Genomic DNA, 25,988 nt, shown 5'->3' with positions numbered 1-25,988 from the left:
TCCTTAAAACATTGTTAACAGGAGCAGTTTACAAGACTATCTGGGATGACTGTAGTGACCCTGTGGGAGTATTTTGGAATGTGATGAAAAAAGACAGCTTTTAGTACTGGTTATAGGTAAAGAAAAAGAAAAAGTCTGTTAAGCATTTCTTTCAGGTATGAGATTGAATGGTTACATCTGTGCTGTTTATTTTTATCTTCTGCAAATCTGAACTCCTGTAAATTCTTTAACATGCTTTTGTTTTTAACTTTTGTAAAGGTCATAATGGTTTCCATTCCTGAATTCTATGAAGGGAAGAATGTCCTCCTGACAGGAGCTACAGGCTTCATGGGGAAAGTGCTTCTGGAAAAGCTGCTGAGATCCTGTCCTAAAGTGAAAGCAGTGTATGTACTGGTAAGAAACAAAGCAGGGCAGACACCTGAAGCACGAATAGAAGAAATTACCAGCTGTAAGGTATGTGTCATATCCTTACAAAGTATGTTTTTGTCATTCATTATAATGTTCCCATTTCATTTTGAGAACAGCTTCGGTTTGTCTAAAGCAAACTATTATTGTTAGGTTTGTTTTTTTTTTTTTTTGTTCTAACAGAAATATAAAATCCAAGACCTGGCAGTACTTCTACAGCTGACTTTCAAGTTGTTAGTCTCTAACAAAGCCAGTAGTTGAAAATTATCCTGTATTTAATTCAGGAGGAGGATGTTCAGCTGTAATGCAGAGTTGAGAAGTAAAAAACTGTGTTATTGCTTGTTAAGAAAATATAAAGTACAGGAGGCGGTGGGCTGGGAGTTGTAAGAGGGGGTTGAGACCCTCCAGATATCAATCAAATCACTTTTACTCTTTGTGGTTTCTTTTCTTTTCTGTAAGATGAGGCATAGTATTTTTTTGTTTTGGAATGTGATGTTGGATCTACCAGTAAGCAAGAGTATGTGATCTCAACAGGAACTTACATTTGTAAATGGAACAAGGATGTTTGTCTTAGTAGATTCTATCTGTGGATCTCTGTTAGTCAACCTGTGGCAACTAGAAAGGCACTGAAATGCTGTGCTGTGGCACTATTAAAATGGCTATCTAAATGATTTTCTGTGCAGTCTGGGTCAAATACTTTACTCCTGAAAAGACTTGTTACCTTAATATCAGGCTGGGCATTCTTTCTACACGCAGAACCACCCATTGTTGTTGCTCATCTTTCTACTAGAGAGTATCCTGTTCATGGTGAAAAAGATGAACAGAAAGAGGAGAGATTTCTAGCATGAACTTTGCTAAAGCAGAGTTTGTTTATTTCTGTCTGGGTCTTTCTCTTGTGGAACACAGGAGTCAGCAGTTTTATTTTTCAGGCTTAGGAAATATGTTGAGATGCAGTGTAGCCTGTACAAAGTGTGTGCTTAGAAGATGCTAAAAGGGAATCAGTAACAAATTATGAATGCACATAGGCTAGGAGGAGTAAGTTGTTTAAAGTAAGGCAGTGAATTTCTACGACTCTGACTAGGTAGGATTACAGCAGATGTGGGGGTGGCTGTGCCCTTAGCAAATTATTTTCTGTAACTATGTCAAAACTGTAGCTCATTGCTCAAAAGCATCTGCTTGCAGTCCTGTGCAATGTTACAGAATACAACAGAATGAGTTACAGGGAGGTTCTGTCCTAAATTCAGTCACACTTTCTCTCTACTTAAATCTCTCAGTTTGCCACTGTCCTGAAACAAGGAAAAGATCTCCAGACTAAACTGAGATGAGAAAGGAAAAATATCTCAATCCACTCTTTGTATATACTATTACCCAAATAAAAATCTGGGAGTATCTGGGCAAGGGGAGGAGTAGGAGTAGTGTGGACTGACTTATACTTTAGTAAGACTTAATCCTCATTGTAGCTTTTAGGAAACCTGTGCCTTGTGAAAGGCTTTTAAATTTGAATCCAAGTCTGCTTGTAGTCTGTACCAGCTCCTGCTGAGATAACAATGTGATGAGGTTTGAGTCTTGGTGAGCGCTTACTGCTGGAGCAGGTTCACAGCAGAAGTCCTGGTAAGCAGAAGTACTGCTTGAGGTAGTCCTGCATCTGAGTCCCACGAGTAAGGACATGAAGGTAGGGTGTTACACATCTGTGCAGAGATGTAGGTAGGGCCAGATTTGTTCTATCTGTTTGTTCTACAGTCTTCATCCAATGATTAGACAAATAAGGTCAAAAGTCTGTAGTTTAAGTGCCGGTAATGTCATTAAGATTCTCACAAAAGACCATGGAAATATTAATAAGATCTGTTGTGTTGAAGAGCTGTCCTGTCGCAAAGGCCCTGCCTGTAATTTTTCACAATTTGAGTGGACTCATTAAATGTTCTAGAGATGCTGTTTCTTGAAGAGTTTAAAATCTAAAGGGGTGAACAAGATATTTGAAATAAATTTTTGGCTGCAAATAGCCAAAAAATGTTGGGATTTCTACTTCCTTTGGACTTCAGGCATCTAATTAATTTTTAATCTAATTAATCTGTTAATTTTAGATATCTATTGCATGTGCTCTAGGTGTTTCTTCTGGTTCTCATTTGTACTGGTGTCAGTGCTAGTGTGAGGTATGTAGGAATAACGTATGACTATGGATCTAAAAAGGGGCAGAACAGATGTGATGCACATGGGAAAAGTACTGAGCTGGCTCTTTAAGAGCTCATCTGTGGGACTGCTTTTTGATTATAATGCATATCAGCACATTAAGATGGTTAACAGGCAGTTAGTTACTTCAGTTCCCTGGAGGCAGGCACTGTCATTCCAACTAAAAACATAGCAGGCTTATTTTTCAAAATGACAGAAAGTTTCCTGCCCTTAGGTAAGAACTGTTTGCTGTACCCCTAAGAATTCCTGAGGCTTTAAATGCAGTCTTGGCAGCTTTGTCCCATACGGTGAAGCTTCATGTTTGGGAAGTCCAGGCAATAACATGAGTCTATAACTGGAGATGTCCCATGTTCTCAGTCCAGCATTACCTCTGCTACTTCAGGTGGCCACACAGTGAGCTGCGCTAGCCCATGGTTGGGGCAGAAAATATATCCACAGAAAAAGAGCTGGACCCGCAGCTGCTGTGCTCACACAGCCATGGGGCTTCTTGCTATTGCCAGTGCAGGAGAAGCAATGCAAAAGTAAAGAAGTTAAGGGAAGGACCAGTCTGTTTGGTAGCAGTATAAACTTATATTGCCCCAAATGTTGAGAAACTGCACCTTCAGGTGGCTTAATTTATAGTTTAAAATTAATTAACTTCCTTCTATGAGGAAATGTCTTTTGGCTATTTGCATTTGGTGTAGCTGCATGGTTGGAGGGGGAAAAAAGAAGGTGCTGCTCTGATTTCAATACAATTTAATTGACTGGTGTTGAAGCAGTTGCTAAGATATTGGCCCCTGTGCAATTAGAGAAGAGAGGTCTGCTTTGGTACAACTTTCAAATGTGTTTTATTCCCACAGTACTGTGTTGCTCAGGAAAACTTGCATACTAACAAGTGTAAATATGATGAGGCAAGAATTGTCATCTGTGTGTCAACCCACATGGTTAGAACCTCGTTATTTATGAGGGGAATATATGATGGAATATAATATGGGTGAGATTTTTTTCAGTGAGAATAGTTGAACACCAATTTTATAAGACTTGATCAGGTGTTCTAACATTGTATGCCTCTTTTCCTTTACTCACCAGAGAAACAATTTCTTTTTTGGTTTATCTTTTAGTAACCTGGAAGTTCTCCAAAACTGGCATAATTTGAGGATAGCATTTCTTAAATCACTGGAAATTTTTAAATCTTGATGAAAGTTTTCCAGAACTATAATCCAGCATGGCTTCTGCAAGTCTATAAGAGTCTGAGTAGCTTTTATCAAACTTGGGAAGTGGGCAGACTGTTCATTTTCTGTCTGAAAGAAAAGAGGTTACAGTATTTAGACTGCTACTTAACATTTCTTTGAGGCCTGGTGTCTGATAGAGACCATTCCTTCTTTTATCTGATATTGACAGAGCTTTGGTTTTAAGGATTGGGATGAGTACTAAAAAATTATTTAGTACCAATTGAAGTCTTCTTACTTCTATACAACACGTGCAATACTGCTTTCACTGTGTGGGATAAAGTGTACACAACTCCATCATGTTCATGAGAAGTCAGGAACATGTTCTTATGATGTTGCTAACAAGCTTTTTAACTTACTGATGATCTTGAGAACTAAGGAGGTATAGGCAGAAAATGCGGGATTTTTCTTCACTTAAGTGAAACGTTTACCTCTTATCTTCTCTGAGTTTTTACTCTTGTTATTTTTGACAGCTCTTTGACAGGTTGAGAGAGGAGCAACCAGACTTCAAAGCAAAAATAATAGTAGTTATGAGTGAACTTACACAGCCTGACCTGGATCTTAGTGAACCAATCAAGGAAAAACTTATAGAGTGCATTAATATTGTATTTCATTGTGCTGCTACAATCAGATTCAATGAAACACTAAGGTGAGTCTAAAATTCTGTGTATTCTGCTCTAGTAAACCAGTGGTACTCCAAGGGAGGGGGTGAATTGGGTGTCTGCACAACCTTGCAAATATTCAGCCTTTCAGGCTACCTCATGTGCTCTGATATTTGTGTGCTTGGGCAATTTCATGATGTTTTATAAGGTCCACCAAAGCTTTTGGATTTTGCTTTGCTCTTCTTCGGAAGATGGAAGCAATATTATTTAGATCTGCTTTGCCAGAGGTTAGAATTACACTATTCAACATGGAAAAATTCGTGTCTTTTTAAAGCTTTAGGCAAAAAGACATCCATTATTAACACTCAGAAACTAAATAAATTAGCCCCTGAGGTTTTGATGGGGAGAGGGGGTGGTTTGTGGGATTTTTTTGGTTGTGGGGGTTTTTTTGGTTGGTTGGTTTCTGTTTTGGGGTTTTTTTTTTGGTTGGTTGTTTTTTCTGGTTTTTTTTTTTTGAACTAAATCCCTGTGCCTGGATTTTGAAACCTTTTTGAAGGGACGCTGTTGAAGAGACTAAGAACATATTGCTGTTCTGAGCCTTCCAAACATCATGTGTTGCTCTGCTCTCAGGGATGGGCAGAGAGGATACACATGCTGTAGGTGTATGCACTGTGCTCCCTAGTAATGTTAGAACGTTTTTCCTGGTGTCTGAAGGGCAACACAAACTGTTCCTTTAACCTTCCTTGTTAGAAGGGGAACGCACGTTTTTCAGAGGATACAATTTTGCCAGAAAAGTTGGGTGGGGGAAGTTCAAGCACTTGCTCTCATACCTAATGAGAAAAACAGGAGATTAATACTGCTCAGCTGTTCTCCCTGTCTTTAAAAAGTCTTTTATTAGCCTTGAAGGGAACAGGGAGAAGTAGATGCAGAGGGAGAAAGAGGAGAACAAGAAGTGGAAAAAGTGGTGCTCACGACTCTGATTCTGAGCTCCTTCCTTTGATTTGTTGAAGGAGGCAGTGAAGACTGAGAACAATATCTAAAAAAAAGCCCCAAAACTAATTAGTTTCCATTGATGTTAATTGCTTTGGGATAGTGTTCCCCCTTTCTTGTCACCCTCTTTAGTAATAACATGTGATAATGCAGTCTGGAACTTAGTGATTGTTTGGGGGAACTAATTTTTTTGTTGTTAGTGAAACACTTTATTGCAAGGACTTTGATAAAGTCCTTACTTAGCTGCACTCTTGAAACTTAATTGATTAGTACACCGTGTACAAGAAAACTGATGCCCATAGCAAGTTCTGTAGGCTGGAGAGAATGTGTAAATAGTATAAAATAATCATAGTAGTTCCTCAGCAAGCTGTTGTCTGGTGGGAATTGTAGAGATACACCTACTCTCCTACAGTGTCCTTAAACACTCTGATGAGCAGCAGTGAAGTTAGAATATGAAAATGTGGATCTTGGTGATTTTCCTCTTTTTTGTCCCTTCCTTCCTTCCTTCCTTCCTGTTTTGAGCCTCGTGCTATCCTACAAGAAGATAGTCTCCAACTTATTAGCCCTCTTCTGAGTCATTGACCTAACTCAGCTTGAACTCAGAAGTTCAGAGATGCATCATGTGGCAGCTCAGTGTTGTGTTGCATTATTTCCTTCACATTTTATGGAACACATAGGATTGGATTTAGACTGAGATCAAAGGTCTCCTGACTTTCACACTCTAGTAACGGAGCATGAGGATGTTGGTAAGAACAGGATAAAAGGAAAATTATTCTGAATATTGAAAGATGTTCTGAATTGGGACTGTGGTATATTGTTTTAAGCAGGAAGTTAGGACAGTGTCCATGCTGCTTTTTTTTGGTTAGGGCGGAGTATTCAGGAATACTTTATATATCCATCACTGAGGCGTTTAGGAATGAATTTCTTTTTGTGTTTCTTTTGTCTTGCTTTCTACTAACCCCGTTTCTGTTTAATCAATAGAGATGCTGTTCAGCTAAATGTGATTGCCACACAACAGCTCCTCTTCCTGGCACAGCGAATGAAGAATCTGGAAGTGTTTGTGCACGTTTCGACTGCTTACGCGTATTGCAATCGGGAAGTGATCGAGGAAGTTGTTTACCCACCTCCTGTTGATCCCAAGAAACTCATAGATTCTCTTGAGTACGTATTCTGTTTTATGAAGTTACTTGGGTAATCTATAACCATTTGCTTCCTAGGAATGAAGTGCCAAAACAAGGTTAGGAGCCCCAAAGATGAAGAGTTAGCTTATGCTGTCGTGTAAGTCTGACAGCATGGCTGACACTTCCCTTTCCTGGAAAGGGGATGGATTAAGGTTTATGGTTGCTTTAGGCTGAGCTAGGTATGGAGGGGTACTGAAGGAGAGGGATGCTCTTATCTACTCATGGTGCCTCCTCTGTGCTGAGAGTGCCAGTCTTTCAGCTGTATGATGAGCTGAATCAGGGGGTATTAAAAAAGCTGTGCTGTTGCAAGTGTGCTGGCACTGGCATTTGAAGGAAGGGGATAAAACTCTGACAGTCCCTTTGAACAGCAATCGCCACTACATCCTCCTAAATGCCATTGCAAGATCAGACTGAGATACTGAAATAATATTGCTTAGCTGTAGAAGTAGCTCTGTTAGGTATTCTGAGAGCTCCAAACGTTAAACATCCATTTTCTGTAGCGTTTTAGTCTTAAATTGGGCATTATGGAAGGAGAAAAATTACTTGTGCTGTATTTTATTTTCTGTGTATGTTACCCGTCCTGAGATAGCTGTCAAACTGTGAAGCAGGTGGCAATATGGGATAAGTGTAATGTAATACACAGTAGTCTCAACTTTAATCAGTCTCTTCTTGTCATACAAAATATCTGCTTGGAAGAGAAGTATGAAACTGAAAAAAACTAATTAAGAAGTAAAACATCTACTTTAACTTGTTAATATAGGTGGAAGAGTGCTAACATTAAAACCAAATGAGATACTACCTAGAATTCACATTGAGCCAATCATTTTTATAATGTTGACTTTAAATCTCAAATGAGATATTTTGAAATACTCCTATGAACTCATGAGGGAAAGCTTTTGTGAACTTAGTGATCTCTAGCTGACCATGACACAAAAAAACAGATTTTCATCCCTTTCTGGGCTTTCCTGCCTCTCTTCCCACTCCAGTTCATATTACAAAGGGAATCTGGTGCATGTCTGCTTTGATTGTAACAGAGTATTGGGGAATAACAAGAAATACCATTTATGTGGCTACGTGACTGAGAACACCAAAGTAGCAATAGTTCCAGAGGTACATCTCTGTTTTGTTTGTGTGCTATGACTGAAGGTTATCACAGTTTTAATATGAACTGGGAAACAAGATGAAGTTGCAAGACTTGACTAATTTAAGGGGAGAAACACAGTGACCAGCTTGCTTCAGAGGTGCTGTGTGATTGCTCACTGCAAAGGTGGAGGTGATGCTCATGATGCAGCTGGGACTCCTTAGCAATGGCAACACCTTCTAGATCATGATGCAGCGAGCCTGTGTTCCAAGGACCAACTTGTAGTGTCTGCATTTCATGTTTGAGAACTTAGTTGATAGAATTCGGATTATTGTAAAGGAATGTACTGCTTGCTCTGTAGTTGGTGTGTACTAAGTGAATTACTTGGGCAAAAAAGTAAATGTCAGGATGCTTCTTTCAGTGGACACTGAGCACACAATCTTCTCTTTTACTGAGAAACTTGTCTTCATTTAGTTGTGTGTCCCTTTTTCTTTAAAGGAGAAGAAAACAATCATGGTAACTTTAGGAATTCACACCCCGCACTGCCAGGGAAGCAGCATGCAGTAATTACACTTGCTTCTTGTTTTGTTTCTTTAGGTGGATGGATGATGACATAGTGAGTGATATTACTCCTAAACTGTTGGGCAACAGACCCAATACTTACACCTATACAAAAGCCTTAGCTGAATCTGTAGTGCAGCAAGAAGCATCAAAGTTAAACGTTGCCATTGTGAGGCCGTCCATCGTTGGTGCGAGCTGGAAAGAGCCTTTTCCTGTAAGTCACCGAGTTTTCACCTGACCATCTTGCCTGTGAACTGCAGGACACACTGACAGCCTCTTTATCTAGTGACTTTGTAGGGGAAAATCTCTTGGACTATGAAGTTGTGTCTTGGTTGCTTCTGAATAACAACTGGTACAAAAGCTGTCAAAGACAGTATTCTGATGTGTGAAATTTAGGCGTAAATTACTCCGATCATAGAACAATAATACATTTGTATCACAATGGGAGATGCTATTTCACACATTAAGTAAATAGTCAACTTTTTACTTCATGATTCTGTGTATCTTCGTCTGGTTGTATCAGCAGCTGCAAAGGGTGACTAAGAAAACAGATCTGCAGGACATAAAGATGTTTTGACTTTTAGTCAAACCGTGTAAGCTTTGCAGGGGGATGGCATAAGTTCCGTGTGCTGTGCTGATGTATAGCATATATGCTTCCTCCTGTATGAGAGACTGGTGTTGGATTAGCTTCTCCAGTTCAAGACAGACTGTTTCTCAAGCCCTTAAAATTCATATAATTGACTTTGCCTACGTATTGAAGCATGTCCAATGTACATGTCAAACCAGTGAGTATATAGTATCTAAATACTGTCATTAAATTTGAGCAAGAATGTGTTCTGTTTGGAAAAAAATGAGAAAAATGAGTTGCCAGAAGCTAGTCTAAAAATATTTGTAAACTTGAATACATGCAACATAAACATATTTTTATGGACAATGCCTTGCAGTTCATTCACTAAGAAATAAATGAGCTGGCATCTTGCTGTGAAGGACCACCAAGTCTACAGGTAGATCTCTTATCTGAGTCACAGGAACTTGTTACATCACCAGATTTTGCTATGGAAGAATTAGAGATATTTAATATCTTTCTCCTCTTTATTCTCTTTTACCTCCACCCCTTACACTTACAGAAACTTCTCAGATTTTCACTTGAACCTGCTGACTTCAGTATCCTCTAACCAAGTTGTTTCCCTCCCCCTGTTCATAATAGGGCTGGATTGATAACTTCAATGGACCTAGTGGTATCTTCATTGCTGTAAGTAATGAATATACTTAATTTTCCCCCTCCTTTTAGAAGGCAACGAAGCTTCATATATTTTTACTGGTGGGTCTTCTGTCTCTATTTTTTTTGTTTTTGTTTTGTTCTTTAAGGCAGGAAAAGGAATTCTTCGAACAATGAGAGCTACCAACGATGCAGTAGCAGATCTTATTCCAGTAGATGTTGTAATCAATGCTACACTGGCTGCAGCCTGGTATTCCGGAGTTCACAGGTATAACAGATGACAAAAGAGAGTACTAAGTATTTTGAAATTATATTGTGTGTTTAATAATTCAATCTTCTATTGAACTCCTCGTCAGTGTCCTGCTATTCCCTCAGGACAAAGGAATCTAAGGTTCTGATGGCATTAGTCTCTCAAAGTGTAACTTATTTATGCCAAAGAGGAAGGCATCATCTACTGATACTGTTGTACAAGCTCTGTCTGAGATTTCTTTCCTGGGTCTTGTAATCAATACAATCTGCAGTAATGTAGGTGATGCCTTCTCTGAAATAAAAGAAATACGATAGTTAAAGAAGGGGAAAAATGCTGGAAGATTGATGCTTTCTGCCTTATGTAAAGGATGCTGTTGAGGGAAAGGATAACTTTGGGCATGTCTTTTGTTGTCTGTGTTTTTAAAAGTTTTTCTTCTAACTTGCTCTTCTGTCTTTTTCCCCCCCAGACCAAGAAAACTCATGGTGTATAATTGTACAACAGGTGGCACCAACGCTTTCCACTGGAGTGAAGTTGGTATGCCATGTTTGTTTTTTCTCATTAGTCTTAATAGAAAAAATAAGGTCAAACAATCAAAGCACAGGCCGTAATCAGTAGATCATATTGCATTTTTATTGTTGAAACTGGTATTGTAGCCATACCTCTCAATTTTGCAGTATATAGTGCTTTTTCATTATCTTCCATTGTTAATTCTCTCCTCCCTCTCCCCCTGCAGCGTTATCACCATTTATTTTGTGCTGCGTTTTTTTAAATTATTCTTATTCCATTATAACTTTAAACTATAGGACAACTGATTTTTCTGTTTGATGCTGCTCTGACCTAATCTGCAGAATGTGGATAGTGTGTGGAGAAAAGTGTTGCTCAGAGGAGCAGTAGTGATGTTGGGTGTAGTGCCAACTTTACTAAATACATATGGGTAAACAGCCCACAATTAAGTGGTTTGTACATCTGCGTAATTGAGAGGTATGGTAATAGTTTTACCCTTGTGTAGCTCTTTGCCCTAAGTTAATTCTTGGTTGAGGTGGCTTTTTTAATCTTAAGACAGCTGCGTGACACTTCAACTATTCATGTACAGGGAAAAGGAATTTTTAAGGAAGTATGGCTACCTATTTTCAACTCCTAGATATCCTAACTAGAATGTAACCCACAGCTTTGTAATAGTTTTTGTTCTAAATAGCAATATAAGCTGGCTGACATAGTAAACTTCAATAATCTATTTTATTTCTCTTTACTACTTTTTTCACACTTCTGACTTGCTTTTGCCCATTTTATATGTATCTGTAGTTACAAGCATTATTGCTTCAACCAAACTTGGAAAATTGCTGACTTATATCCTCGTTTTAATCAGGGTCTGTAGCAACAGCATAAAGTTAGAAGATTTAAAGGGAGGCTAATTTCCACTTAACTTTTAAGGACACTGATCCTGCATGTCTGTCACGTACTGAATTTACAGGTGCCATCAGGAGTTTCACATGAAGTCCCATCCTGATTGCTTTTTTCTTAATGCTTAAATTTGGATAAGTTGTTTAAAAATGCCATTTAAAATTCACTTCAGATGCTTGCAGAATCCTCAGTCTGTTTTTAAATTCTTCACACAAGAGATTGGAATAACCTTCTTCATGAAATACAGATGACTTTTTAAATAGCTTTATGTGCTTTGTAAACTGAAATTGCTGTCAGTGTTCAAAACCAACAACTTCTAAGGTAGGGGAAGAGGAAGAGAAAGAGAGAAGCTGCCATAAAATATGACACTGCTACAATAAAATATGATACTGAAGATGAAGGCATAAAAGACCTCTTGATTATAGTAAGAACCAGTTCAACAGTATTTTAGGTTAAGAGCTTATGACTGTTTTGTTTTCTGTGAATTGTAGAACTGTGTGCTGTAATGTTCTTTGAAAACCATTATGTTTTACACGGTTATTACCGAAGCTGTTATGCAACTTTTCTTCTCAGAATACCATGTAATTTCTACTTTCAAGAGGAATCCTCTCGAACAGGCCTTCAGACGGCCCAATGTAAATCTAACTTCCAATCACCTTTTATATCATTACTGGATTGCTGTAAGCCATAAGGCCCCAGCATTCCTGTATGATACCTACCTCAGGATTACTGGAAGAAGCCCAAGGTAATGGTGACTGGCTCTGTCTTTTCTGTTCCTCTGACTTTTAAACGAAGCTATGCTTACGCTATGATGTATGTTGGTTTTTAAAATTTTTTTTTTCTTTCCCTGAATGTTTTGTGACTAAAACTCAACCTTTTTTTTTTCCTGAGAACAGGTCCTGGAATTCGAAGTGACTTTGAACTTTCTAGCAAAAATGAGAATGGTTTTTGTTGGATAGTTTGGGGATTTGAGTGAACAGAATTAAAGGATGTATAGCAAGTGATGTTTATTCTTGAATAATAAATACTAAAAACATGTTGATCCTTATTTTTTCCTACAGCCACATACCTGATGGTGTTTGCCAGGAAGTATCCATTAGAGAATGCAGTAAGGATACCTGAATTTAGGTTTACAGGTCAGCCCCTCCTATGCCAGTTGCGGCGTGCACGATGCAAAGTGTTTGCATTTTTCTTTGATATTTTGCTGAGACTGAGAGGTCACAAACCAGGGTAAGAAGGACAGGGCTGAAACTATGTTGCCTGCAAGGTGGTGGAGACTTGTGAAGAAGACGTGGCCTGGGCACTATCTCCATTTACTAAGTATGAGCAATAACGATCCAGTGGCCGCATTTTGCAGAGATTAATGACTGCCCCAACAGTGCTGTCCAAGATACATCTCAGATCAGAATCTTAGTCAGTCATTAAACTCTAGGAAGGCGCTTGCATTAGGATTGTTGTTGCTTTTATAAACTGAAAATGGAATGGGAGACAGAGTTTTTAATTGTGGATTATTCATGTAGATGATACGACTTGATCTGATATGTTGGCTTGTGTTGTCTCAACATTCCATTTAGTTTATAATATTTACACCAGTATTTGCCTAACTAAAGTGGTGAAAATGGCATATCTCTGCTAAATAGGCTAAACTAAATTATGTAGAAGGAATATAAGATGTCACTTCAATTTGTTTCAGATTGGCCAAGCCATTAGATCTTAACTCAATGCTTATGTTATGTTTTCAAAAGTATTTGTCTTCAGAATATAAAATCTCCACAGTGGTGACAGTGTATTAACACAAGTGAGTGTTCATTTGCTGTCCTGTAGTCTAGGTCTGTCTTACAAGGAGGCTAAAGCTCTGTAAAACACCTAGCACTGGATCAGTAGAAAGAAGCTGTGTAAGTGACTTGTTGGAGAAAACTTCTAAACTGCCTTGGGCTCTGTTGTTCCAAGCCTACACAACAGTGTAATACTTAGGGCAACAGTAGTGGCAGGTGTCTGTGCCTGCATAGTAATCTTTCCACATTAAAAAGTTGTGAGATCTTAAGCTCTAAAGAAGGTATTGTACATGAAAGTTCCTAGCTTCTAGGTTCTTTTGCGTTTTTTAAGTTATACTTAACAAAAATTGATAGTAATTCCCTGACAGATGTGAAGACTTCATTACTCCCTAAAATATTTGTACTATAAATGTTTTCAAATGGTTGTGAGGGAGTGCTGCCAGAATCTTGTCAGGCTTTGAAAATCTTTTAAGTATTTAACCAGTGGGAATAGAATAAATCTGTGAATAATCATGTTGTTTAGAACACTCTAGCAGTTTTATATTATAACACTGGGAATGTTGAACCTTGTTGTTGCATTTCCTGAAGTTCTTGCCTGATATCCAAAGATGGAATTTAGAACTTTCATCACTAGTAGTACAATTAGTGACATTAATACTTCACAGAATAGAAAATACATTTTTACTGATATGAATATTCCTAAGTAGTTTAATGTAACAGTGGGTGGATCAGTTTCCTGTTATGCACAAGATTTCCAGTTTGGGGAAAAGATGGAAGATTGAACTAAAACAAGCTATTGTTCAGTCACGGCTTTTAGGTTGGATACCCAGCCCTCTTACAGGAAGGCAGCTTTCATTATATAGTACTCTTCTCTCTTTTTTTTAAAGCATTTAAAAATTGGAGCCTGCAATAGGAACAGTAGAAACAAATAAATAAATGTAGTTGCAAGCAAGACATGCAGTCTTAAATCCTAGTGGAACTCTCGTTATTTAATAATAAGGAAATTTGAGGCAGATCTTTACTCTTGTACTTTTTTTCTAGTCTTCTGCCTCAAAGTACTTTAAAAGCTGCTTTAACTGATGGGCTGGAGGGTTGTGCTACTGTTGCTGTGGTCATCCTGTCAGTTGACAGAATAGTTTTAATTACCAGGTAGACATGGAAACATTATTGGATATTCTTAAGCTCAATATAATGCTGTTCTGAGTGAAGAAGGGCTGGCTTAATTTAAAATGGACCTTTTCCACCATGATTTAGCAGAAAAACTTGAGCAGTGTAGTGAAAATCTAGTAAAATAGCACAAGAAAATTCAAATACTCTGCTAACCTGACCTCACAGGGTCAGTAGCCTGCCCTCTCTGTGCTGAGTCTGAGTATGTTGAGGTCTCTATTGTGTACAGTGTAAGAAGAATAAGCAATGAAATTACTGTGTAGGTTTAACTGCACTGTTGTCATACAATCAGGATATTGTACTGCAACTGAATTAATTTTTAACAAGTGGAAGAAATAGATCAGGCCTATGATCCTTCAGAACTACATGATTATGTTAGTAATAATAATTTAAAAAAAAAATCTTCCTATTTGGGGTTTTCAAAACACCTGTTGTAATCTCTCTGAAATATGAAATAGTTCTTTTGCACCTCACTTGTGGAAGCAATGTTTTTTATGAGATGGAAATTTTTTTGCTGTTTTTGCATCTAGTTGAAGGTTCTTGAATTTAACGGTTCACTGATAATATTAACAGGTAAGGGAAGAAATAATGCCTGTAATATTTCTTCCAAATTTGTATGGAAAGAACATGTGCAATAAGGATTGGCATAATGAAGATTTAATATTTTGCACTGAATACTTAGAACTGTTATAGGATTGTGCAATTACATAAGTAGTGGTGATAATCCTTAGCATCTGAGTTTAAACAGAGTGTTGCCAGTAGCTTGCCATATATAGTTAGTTGCATAGCAAAGCTTGTTAGTTGTCTGATTATCTTTAATAGAAGGCATAGTTCGTTCATGTAACTTTACATAGTGCTTACCACAAAAGAACCGTGTTATTTAAAAACAATTTGGTATATTTGAAATATGAAGGCCTTTAAAAATACACACCCAGCAGATCTTTCCAGTTACTCTGAAAGAACAAGACGAGGCACGAAATATTTAAAGTTGTGATTCAGGGATTCCTCCAGCAATTTGTCTTCTGTCACTGCTTCTTAGAAAGCTAAAGGAAAGGTGTGGCTGATGTATGTAGGGAGGTGTAAAGGACATAATTTCACATCTGTCATTTCAATTTAAAGCTCCTTAAAATCGAAGCACCTTTCACATAGTTACTGTCTTACAAACCAGAAATGAGTGAAGAGCATGCTCTTTTTGAATAGATCAATACTTTTATTTCTCTTGGGAGTGGCTTAAATTGTTCACTTAAAGGAACCACAGAGCTGCTGGAAAGATGAGAATTCAGTAGTATGTCTTACACTTCAAAATTTACAGCCAGATGAAAATCTGAAGAAGACAAATCTAAAAGCTCGCTCTATGTTTTTTAGAGAAGTCTTTAAAAAAAAATAAAGTAAAATAGTTAGCTACCTGTAATGCTTCTGCAGAGACTTGCAGATGGAGAGCCTGTAGATCCACAGAAGGATCAGTCTGTATTTAGCCTCAGGTTTTAGCCTGGAGGCAACAGGGTGTGTGTAAGACCACTTCAAAATACAGTTGCAGCCTTAAGCCAGGTCACTTCCAGTTGTGTGGTGTAGAAACAAGCCCACCTAACTTATGGATAATTGAGTTAACTTGCTTAAACTTTTAATTCCTGTGATGTGCTTCTCAAACTGATATGATGTATTTAGTGTTGATGGCAATAAGTACTGCCTAGTGTAGAGACAAAATTCTGCTTAGAACTGAGGTGAAAGTCACCCTGGCTGGCTGCCAGATCTCAGATCTTTGAGACGGTCAGCAGGTCTGACTTTTTCCTGTCTTCAGCTTATGAAGGAGGTGTGATGCAGTGCTTGATGTTATACTGGCTGGTTACGTATGGTATTGATACTTATGACTTGTATCCAATGGCTGTCTCTGGAATATCTGACCTTCAGAACTTCAGGTGGAGGGATAAAGTTCCATTATGTGTATTGATGCTCGGTTTTGAGTCGTGCACGTTCCCATTTGCAGGAGGAATACGATGCTATTGAACTTAGAAAAATTAGTCTGCCAGAGCTACGCAAGTGTCCACTAAATGACACCCACTGCTGACATCTCTGAATGAGAGGCTGGTGACAGCCTGCTTTTTTTTTCCCCCTCAAAGTGGGTTTCATGTGAATTTAGTGCAAACTATCACTGAGAAAGTTAGTCCTCTCCTGCCAACTCTGTAATTGATTGAGCAGCTGAGAGAATGTGGAGACATTTGATTCTTTTGGCTGATATAGAAAGAAACTAACCCTACAAAGCAAAACAATTTTTTTGCTTGATGAGTTAAAAATCTGCAGCTGAGGTAGAACTTTTTTTGTTGGTTTGTTTTGGGTTTTTTGTTATCAGCTCAGCTAAGCTAAAGGTTAGTCTTTGCATTGGTTTAAATTCAGTTTAGTTTTTGTTTATAGAAAAGAGGGAAAACTAATGTCAGTGGCCAGTAACAAGCTCCTAATGTACACTTACCTAATCAGATATTCATCTGCACTATTAGTATTTTGCAGGGGCACAAGTTTTCTTAGACTGCAGTGGTTGAAGCACTTTAATCTGGAAAAGCAGCTGCATTTTAGCATAAGAACACAAACTGGGGAAGTTCAAAAGGGCAAATTAAGTTAAATAATCTTAAGACTGTCAGTGGACAGACCTCTGCAAAAAGTCTTAAATGCCATTTGGCACTATTTTTGTCCAGGCCTTTTTACTATGAGGTCTTTCTGACCGGTGAGATCTTTGCTTTCCAGGTTTCAAGTTGTTTTCTTATTTTTTTTACTTAATTAACATGCTTTTTTTTAAAAGTTCAGCTTAGTCTTGACAGCGCAGGATATGTTTTGGATGCAGATTCTATATTCCTAATTATTTTTGCATCAGAGGAACTCTGGTCCAACTCAGCCCCCGCTGTTGCCACCTTGCCCAACTGGTGACATTATAAGCAGGTTTTTGAAAGCATCTAGAGATGCCTATTAATAAAATCAGCTGAATACAGTTCTGAATTACTCTGTAAAAAGATTCCTATGGGGTTTAAGGAAAAATACTTGCTTTTTGTGTTTTAGAGATACAATAATTTTTCAGTGGTCTTGGTGATTTGTATTCCTCTATTCCATAAGAAGAAAAAGAGGAAATGTTAATATACCCTTAGATACTGAGATGCCAGCTGCTAGTGACAGTAGGGGACACTAATGTGATGCAAAATACTTTCTTTAGGAGATTTTCTGGGACAATGTACTATATCCCTTCTACAAGTAGGAATGCATCAAGGCAGCTTTCAGGGAAAAATCAGTTGGTTTCTATTGCTTCTATGAACTTTATTGAACAAAATTTACCTTTGGAAAGCAATTTCCTGTTATTGCTGGGTTCTGCTTTCCTTGCCACCCCCCTCGTATCACTCTGTGCTTAAAATGCTCGATGTGTCCTGCTATAAGGATCAAATTGGAAGCAGTTTTCCATTTCTGCAAGATGGATATACCTTGAGCACCTGCAGCAGGAATTTAATAGCATAAGGTCACGTGGTACTAGTTAGTACTTACTAAAATTGAGTCTCTAGCACTGTGATACTTGAAACAGTTTTCTTGTCATAAGTATGGAAGCTTTGCATCTGAGAGATGACTCACATTATTTTTTGGGTCCACTTCAGATGGTATGATCAAAGAGAAACTTGCCCAAATTGATCCTTATAACATAATTTCTCTGTATTCCAAGTGATGGTTTTGTAGAGTTGCTTTCTCTGCATAATAAGGGATGATGGAAGGTATTTCTGCATGTTTTGAAGTAGCATAGAACAGTCATGTAACAGGATTTGCTATGATCTGTCTGTGCCCTTAAATGTTTTCCTGCCCTTTGCTGCTGATGGTTTTAAGCCTTGATCTCTTAGTGACAATTTTGTTCTGTTACAGAGCTCTGGTCTTGCACAGTATACAGAAAGATCAGGGAAACTTCCTGCCTTGTTTAAAGTTGTCCTACACAGATGTTCTACACTGTGCAATTTGACTCTTTCTTCAAGTCAGATTATTCAGTATAATTAGATATTCCAGTGTACTGAAGGGAAAAATGTTCCATCTCTGTGTCCTAAACTAAGAGTTACCAACAGAAGACTACATATTTTTTTCCCCCTAATAGAAAAGAAGAGGTGGTAACATACTGTTGCACTGGGAAGTAGGATTAGGAAAAGAGATCTGTCTGATAATTTCTGATTTTATGTAAAGATCGAACAGCCAAAGTCCACTTCAATACTATGCAGAAATATCCTGTTGATCTTATATAATGAGCTTTAGGTACAGAGCAAGATGGAATATGTTAACATGGAGGTATGGGGCTGTAGGGTAAAAAATTTATAATCTTACTGTCTGTTTCACTTGTTTGAACTAATCTTTACCCCTCTAATCTGTCCGTTCCATGCCTTGGACTGTAGGATGATGAAAACAATAACACGTCTTCATAAGGCCATGATGTTGTTAGAATACTTTACAAGCCATTCTTGGACCTGGAGTAATGAAAATATGACTATGCTGATGAACCAGCTAAACCCTGATGACAAAAAGGCAAGTAGCTGTGTGATGTGGGCGTGGAGACTGAGTGAAATATAAGCTTATTAATCGAAGACTGAATAAGGACTTGATCTAGTAATGCTGGTCCCTGTGGTGTGGAGCTAACCTAGCACAAACTGGGCGCTGGAGATTCCTGTATGATCCTTTCATCTGTGCCAGGGCCGTGTTACCAGCTGGATCAGGGACGTGATCAGAGATGAGGAAGGGCAGGACTCCCATGAAGGGGGCCTGATATAAGAGTGGATTGTCTTTGGAGTGGCCTGATCATGTGCTCTGGTATCATATCAGCCAAGTGGCCAAGCTGTTACCTTTCTACCTGCCTCATAAAATAAAACAAGGCTTTACTTTTTTGACCGCTGCCTCTTTTCCGAGGAACAGGAGGTATGTCTTGAGGGACTTTTTTGCTTGTTTTTAAACCAGTAACAAATTTCATATACGCTTTCCATGCTTTGGCCACAGAGCCACATGTGTTCAAAGAAATGTAAGTTCTCATTTCTTTCTGAAGCACACTCTTGCTGTGTGACTAAAACTGCCCCATGCAGGGGGAGAAGTGAAACAAGTGGAATGACAATCTGTTGAGGAAGAAGGAAGACTGTTGTTTGGAAGAAGGAAAACCACTCTCAAACTAAGTGCTGTGTAGTGGGTTGTCCCCGGCTGGGTAGCAGGTGCTCACCAAAGCTGCTCTTTCACTTCTTTCCTCAGCTGAGCAGGGGAGAGAAAATGTAATGAGATAAGGGCAGGGAGAGATCCCTCACCAGTTACTGTCATGGGCAAAACAGACTCAGCTTGGGAAATTAGTTTAATTTATTACCAATCAAATCAGAGTAGGATAATGAGAAATAAACCTAAATCTTAAAACACCTTCCTCTACCACTTCCTTCCTTCCAGGCTTGACTTTGTTCCCAATTTTCTCTACCTTCTCGTCCCACAGTGTCTCAGTTTAAACTAAGTTTAAACTTCCCTTTATCTGTGGCTTTGTTGGTTAATGTTCAGCCAAATAAAAATCATCATTTACAGTTCTAAACACTCAAATTCCCTTTTGCATTGGAACAGTTTTGTCATTCTTAAGCTGTCTTTCCTATTGAACTGTTTTTCAGAATCAGTTCGATAGTTATTTTGAAGAAAAGCTGCCAAATTTCTAGATAAACTGCCTTAAAGTAAGAAATGTAATACCTTTTGGTGATTTTTTTTTTTTGTGTGTGGAAGATATTTCCACCCCTTCCTGCCCTCTGGTCTCTTCCCAGCAACTTGAGTTCAGGAAAAGTTTCAAAAACAACACCCCAGAGCTTTGGACTGTTCCCATTTTCAAATAACTGAATTTTTCAGTAAGATGTGCATACAGCAAGAAAGAATTAGTGAAAATAATAACTGAACATGGTGTTACTTTTACATTCTTGTTTTGATAATGTGTTATGAAAAATAAAGTTTGAGGGATTCCAGTAACAGAACTAGAAGGCTTTTCGGCATGAACGTATTTTATATGACTAGAGGTGCACCTGACCTTTAACTTGCAAACAATGCTTATTACAAAGAGAAAACTTGAGTTGTGAATTTGCCACAGTAACTTCCTCTGCTGAGGAAGACACTTGTATAGTTGTCTTTAAAATTTAGCTGTACAACTCTAGGCACAGCTAAAAGAACCCTGCATTTATCAGACAGTGAACCTGGCACAGAGCATAATAGAATTCTGTAGTTGCCTAAAAGTAAACAACATAATAGAGAACAGTTTTTAGAGTGGAATTCCTTACGGAGAATTGAAATGGGAAAACTATTCACTTGGAAGTGGAGGGAAGAATGTTACTGCTGAGGAGGGAAAATTAGGCATGAAATGGTTGAAATTTGGAAGAGATGATCTAAGAAGCTGGTGGTCAAGTCAGAAATGGGATCTAAATCTGAGTCATTCTTAGGATTAAGGATAGGATAAGTTTCTTGCATCAAAGACAAATTGGAATTATCTGGAATAAAGACATTTATTTTCTTTTATATAACAGGTGAATTTTTAGGCAACTAACAGTGAAAGCTTTTATTTTGTGCAGACGTTTAATTTCGATGTTCGACACCTACACTGGGCAGAATACATGGAAAATTACTGCATGGGAACAAAGAAATATGTGCTGAATGAAGAAATGTCAGGCATCCCTGCAGCTAGGAAACACTTGAACAAGTAAGTATAATTTTTTATTTTCCTGTCTTTATATTCTCTGTATCTTCCTGCCTTTATCCAGTTTCACTTTTCCATGTTATGACTTAATTTTTCTTTATAGCACCTGTTGGTCCTTCACAATTCTTCTGTTCCAGTCCAGTGGTCTGGAACATTCTCTAAAGAAGTTCTGTTTGTTGCTCCCGAATTGCTCTGAGTATTAACAGTTACAGTGTTAGTCTGGGATTATGGTTGTACCTCTGATCACTGGAGTGTGTAATGTAATCCAGGTTTCTGATTTTACCTGAGTATCTTTTGGAAGGTAAAAAGGTACACGGTTACACAAGGTCAGAATAGCTTGTTCAGGAGGTTTAGTAGAACAATAGTTATTTCTTCTGGGAACGTGATCTTTTGAAGCTGAGTAAACAGGCAGGGACTCTCCACTTAGAGCAGGACACTGATGTTGGTGCTCTAAGATGGCTTCCCTTAGCCTTTCCTCTGTGGCTTAATTCCTCCAATTTAAGTGGATTGCTTCTGTCCAGAATTTTACTAGCACAGTTGCCCTTGTTTTGTTCTTGGCTGATTCATAAAGGCAATTGTAGAATTTCTGATTTGTCTCTTTTAAGTGTGGAATAAAAGTAATTAATCTTGTTCTGCAGTACTACATTATGTCTGCTACTCTGATAGCACAAAGACAAACAATCTAGGTCATGACTTGTGTTGCCATTCTAAAGACAAGGATTTGCAGTTGTAGAGTGTTTTGATGTATGCTAAAATCACAAATACACTTTTGAAAGATGGTATCTGTGATAATGGTGGGAATAGTTCAAGAAGTGTCCTCTTCTGATTTTTTTTTTTTAACTAATTTAGGTACTGTTAGAAAGTGCATAGGAGTTATCATATAGTTGCCATTCTTTGTACAAAGCATCATGTTGAAAATAACGTGAGAAATAATCTTGTGCTGGAGCAGCATCTGGTTGCCCCAGCTCTCAATTTATAAGTGGATTTTTTTGCAAGAGGTTTAGATTCTAATATATGTTTACTCTGAAGTATTAATTTGATCTCTTGTTACCATCTAGGTCTTAACTCTAATCTGAATTTGAGGAGTCCACCACTTTAGCACTGACCAGATTTGGCAGCCTAGGGAAAATGCTTCTCTAGGGTAGATTTGTTCCTCAAATAGAAAAGGGGACTTGGCTTTTGTAACACAGAAATTTAAATTGTTTTTTTTCTGCAAATAAAGTATGTAAAGGAACGCAGCCTACCTGTAAAACAAGAGCAGTATTTCCTTAAAAAGAGCTGCCTTTAAAACACAAATTGTCATGATCTACTGAGCCACAGAGATTGCTCTGTTTCTAAGAAATCTGAGTGAATTCTGGTTGCTGTTTGTCTTGAAGCTTTCATCTCTATATGTGAGAAGCTTGCTTAAAAATCACAGTTGCCCTAGAAGGTAACTTAGTTTTTTCCTAATCTTTAGATATAGTTCCCTGAGAACTAAGGAGTTTAAAATTGCAGTGAAGATTCCAGATTCTGTGGCTGGAAATGTGTCTGGAAAATCCGATGAGTTTTCTTTGGTGGGGTGTAGTGGCATTTTTTTGTTGTTGTTGTTGTCAACAGCAGTTGGAGTTACTTCTACATATATATGAAGTTCTAAATACGTGGTGGGGAGGAGGGAAGTTCATAGTGTAAATATTTCCTAGCTTTTGGCGTGGTTGGCAGCTGTCTATAGGTAAGTTACCATGTCTGTGACCTTGGCTTGAAGAGGTTTCTGTCAAGCAGCTGTAAAGCAGAAGTACATATGGTTAGCTCCAGGGCTGGCTCTGTTCCTTATTTTTCATTCCATTCCACTTTTCAGCAGTGAGAAACCTTCTCTGTTTGGTCCTTCACTTATCCACTTACTTACATTACGAGTTGTATTAAGTGAACGATGAATCTTGAGATGAACAGATGAACAAATTCTACACTAGCAGTTAATTTTTAGAGTGTCCTTTCTTCCCTCTGAGTCCTGGTACCTTGGCTCTTGATTATTCCTTTGGTTTTTCCCCAGGTTAAGGAACATCCGCTACGGCTTCAACACAATCCTGGTGATCCTGATCTGGCGCATCTTCATCGCGAGGTCGCAGATGGCGAGAAACATCTGGTACTTCGTGGTTAGTCTGTGTTACAAGTTCCTCTCCTACTTCAGAGCCTCCAGTACTATGAGATACTGAAAAAAGAGAATTTAGCATTAGGACATCTATGCATATGGTGGTCTAACTGCACAAAACCTGTAACATGTAGTCATCTCACATTTTGTAAAAGCATAATTTCATCTTTTAATTGGAGTGCGAAATAAACGCTATGGTATATGTAATGTTAGTTGTGTACCTTCCTGGAAACAGAGGAAATAAAATGGTCAAGTGCCAGGTTGAATTGGCATTAGACAAGCATTTAGGTAACTTGTAACTCTTTGACCTGGGGAAAACATATTAGACCACTGACCAACATAACTGTGCAATTTGGAACGTGTTTGATTGAAATCTGCCTTAACATGATTATTTTTTTCTTTTAAGTTTTACTCCACATTGAGCAAGATAAATATTGACTTAGTAGATACTAGTTGCTATAGACCTATTTATTTGAAATTCTTCTAAATTACAGAGGGTTTTGCAAGTTGCAAAAGTGTATAAATGATGGTGGATCTCCTGAAATAAAAAATTGAGGACTTTTGTAATTTGTCTTTACGTTTTGCCACTTCTTCCCTTCTCCTCAAAGTAGGGATGCAACAATGGTGCCTCCTTTGCTTTAAAAGAAAAAAAGAATTAAAAAATGAACCAACCTTCTTTATTTACTGAAGGGCCTTTTGTACAATCTGGGCCTCAGAATGCACTTGGTGATTCAGCTGTGCTTGAAACTGGCTGTGTCCAACTTGCATTTATGTTGACATGAACAGTTTGCTTCTCTGAAAGCAGAATTGATTCTATCATTGAGCAGATAAAAGGAAATGCAACCCTGAGGGGGGCAAATAAAGTCATTGACTGTCCTCTTTTTAATGATTTTTTTTATTGGGAACACAGAGCCAGCACTTGATTGTTACACTTCTGACTTCAAAGGGTAAATATAATGGAAAGGAATTTATTATGCTTAGTTGCTATTTATATTACTGGTAATAGTAGCTGGAAAACTATAGACTTTCATTAAGAGATATACCTGTTTTTAAGTCGTAAGCAATGTTAGCAAATACTTTATGAATTAACAATTTTTTTAAGTCTTTGAGCTATGAGATTTGATGCATGGACAACACCAATGCTCAAGCACTTTCCATCCCTGCCCTAGTAAACCTCATCATACTGGGCAAGCAGAGTAAGATGCACCTTGCTTCAAAATGAATAGATGTTAACAGTTCTTCCATCCGTCTTTTAACTTAAATTATCAGGTTTAAATCTGACGAAATCTGGGGGTTTTTTTCTGCATGTTACTTTGTTTCAGTAGGGAAAACATCTGTAAAAATGGCAAGTTGTAAGAAAAGATTGAATCCTTGTTTCTTTAACCCAAGGCAATACATGAAGTTCCCTTTAAATTTTGGTTGCACAGCATTTGGTTTGAGAACACTGTAGTGTTCCTCTAATTGATGCACTGACCAGCACCCTTGCCCAGTGTTTGTTCATTAAAATCACTTTATACTGATGAATTTGTTCTTGAATCTGCCTGGAAAGGCAAATAATGACTTAATTACACAAGAACTACATTATGCTTGCCCTTGGTAGCTTTTTGTCCTATTTGAATTAAATATATAAAGAACTTATTTTGCTATTTTTCTGAAAACTCTTACTTTAAAGAGAACACCTTTCCTGCAGGTGTATATCTCATTTTGAAAAGATAATGGCTTCCTTGTTGAAGCTAAATATTCTGTAGTAAGTAGTTAAGCTGTAATTCCTTTTTAAAATGACCTGTGTATATATAAAGCTAGTGGTGAAAAGCCTAAATGGTCTAGGACCACACCTTGTGTGAGAGACCTCTGGTTGTGGCTGAAAATAAAGTAAGGCTTCTGTGCTTGAAGATGTTACACTTTAACAAGTACATTAGGTGTATTACAGTTTTAGTTGCCTCCCCAAGTATCTTACTAGCCCTGAAAGTATGCTTAAGCATTCCTGAATTGTAGACTCTTTTCAGAGGTGCCTACTGTCCAGTTACACCCCTTGTCCCATGATGGCACATGGCTGAAGTTTGCAAAAGACAAGTACATCATATTCTGGAAGTTATTCTGTGAAACAATTCTTATGAAAACTTATGAATTTTGGTGGTTTATAAACATTATGATATGATACTTTTAATGTTGATTTGTTAATACCGAGAACTATGAAGCCAACGAACTGCTTATTTCTGGTCTAAAACACTGCTTAGAAATCTAGTCTTTTGAATAAGTAACAAAGAGAAGGATTACTTTAAACATAAGGATATTTAACCTCTACTCTTTAAATATTTGCCAATTTAGAAACGCATTTTTTCCCCTTTTTGGAGACTGTTGTTCTGTGCCCTATTGGTATCTTACATGATTTCTTCAGTCATCCTGTTTAGCTGCCAGTAGATTCAGTGTCACATTTATTACACTGGTTTTGTCACTTCCTGTGGTCAGTCTGTGAAATTCTATCTGAAGCTCTTGGTTTTTTCCCATATCAGAGCCTTGTCCTCTTGCAGTTCTTCACACAGTGTTTGCACATAATGGATGTTGGTCAAAAATATACTGGAACTATATTTTGGTACATGGAGCTCGACTCACTGTTTTGACTTGCAAGTTACAGGAGGGGTATCAGTTGGTTAATAGGAAGAAGATCAGACTGAAACAACATTATCACTTAACTGTTACTGGTATTTAAATTTGGGACCAGGAAAAAAAAAATTACATTTTCCTGTAATGTTTTTCTCTGCTGTAGGAACATGTTTGGAAACAAATGCTAAATCTGTGAGCTTTTATAAGACATAAACAGAAATATTGGGTGCCTTTGTTTGTAAACCAAAAATAAACAAATCCCTTGAAAGTGTTGTTACAGTGTTGGTTGTATCTTTTTGTGCATTCAGTCTAATTTGTGGAAAATAACTGGATAATGTAAATGCCAGCTTAATATACATGAACTTGCCCTTTGTGAGAAACTATGAAGTTAATGACTGATTCTGCATTTAAAAAAAAAAAACAAACAAAACAGAAAAACCTTCACTAGCACAAAACAAAAAATAAACCACAACCCCCTACACCTCCCCAGTTCAAACCTTTATGGGGTGATATCAAAACACATGGTGAGATTTGC

The 25,988-nt window shown here is 37.9% G+C and overlaps 1 protein-coding gene across 1 annotated transcript; it reads left to right on the top strand.

The window, feature by feature from the left end:
• The first annotated feature begins 258 nt into the window (after window positions 1-258).
• On the top strand, window positions 259-25,724 carry FAR1 (fatty acyl-CoA reductase 1). The gene is made up of 11 exons (XM_027699460.1): window positions 259-453; window positions 4,274-4,449; window positions 6,374-6,553; window positions 8,252-8,429; window positions 9,423-9,467; window positions 9,584-9,702; window positions 10,151-10,218; window positions 11,659-11,830; window positions 18,428-18,557; window positions 20,600-20,727; window positions 22,751-25,724. The coding sequence occupies exons 1-11, from the start codon at window positions 265-267 to the stop codon at window positions 22,911-22,913; spliced, it is 1,548 nt and encodes a 515-aa protein (XP_027555261.1). The 5' UTR covers window positions 259-264; the 3' UTR covers window positions 22,914-25,724.
• The last annotated feature ends 264 nt before the right edge of the window (window positions 25,725-25,988 follow it).

The sequence above is a fragment of the Neopelma chrysocephalum genome, unplaced genomic scaffold (genome assembly GCF_003984885.1).
Source record: "Neopelma chrysocephalum unplaced genomic scaffold, ASM398488v2 Primary Assembly neopelma1_24, whole genome shotgun sequence".
Classification (NCBI taxonomy): domain Eukaryota; kingdom Metazoa; phylum Chordata; class Aves; order Passeriformes; family Pipridae; genus Neopelma; species Neopelma chrysocephalum.
Note: the sequence above shows the minus strand (reverse complement) of the source record. Positions and strands in the feature narration are given on the sequence as shown.

Bases quoted from the DNA above. Each gene is read 5' to 3' on its own strand.
- FAR1 (XM_027699460.1), top strand. From the start codon at position 265: ATGGTTTCCATTCCTGAATTCTATGAAGGGAAGAATGTCCTCCTGACA. The intron at 8,430-9,422 runs GTAAGTCACCGA...TGTTCATAATAG, and splicing joins GCTGGAAAGAGCCTTTTCCT to GGCTGGATTGATAACTTCAA. The intron at 9,703-10,150 runs GTATAACAGATG...TTTCCCCCCCAG, and splicing joins TGGTATTCCGGAGTTCACAG to ACCAAGAAAACTCATGGTGT.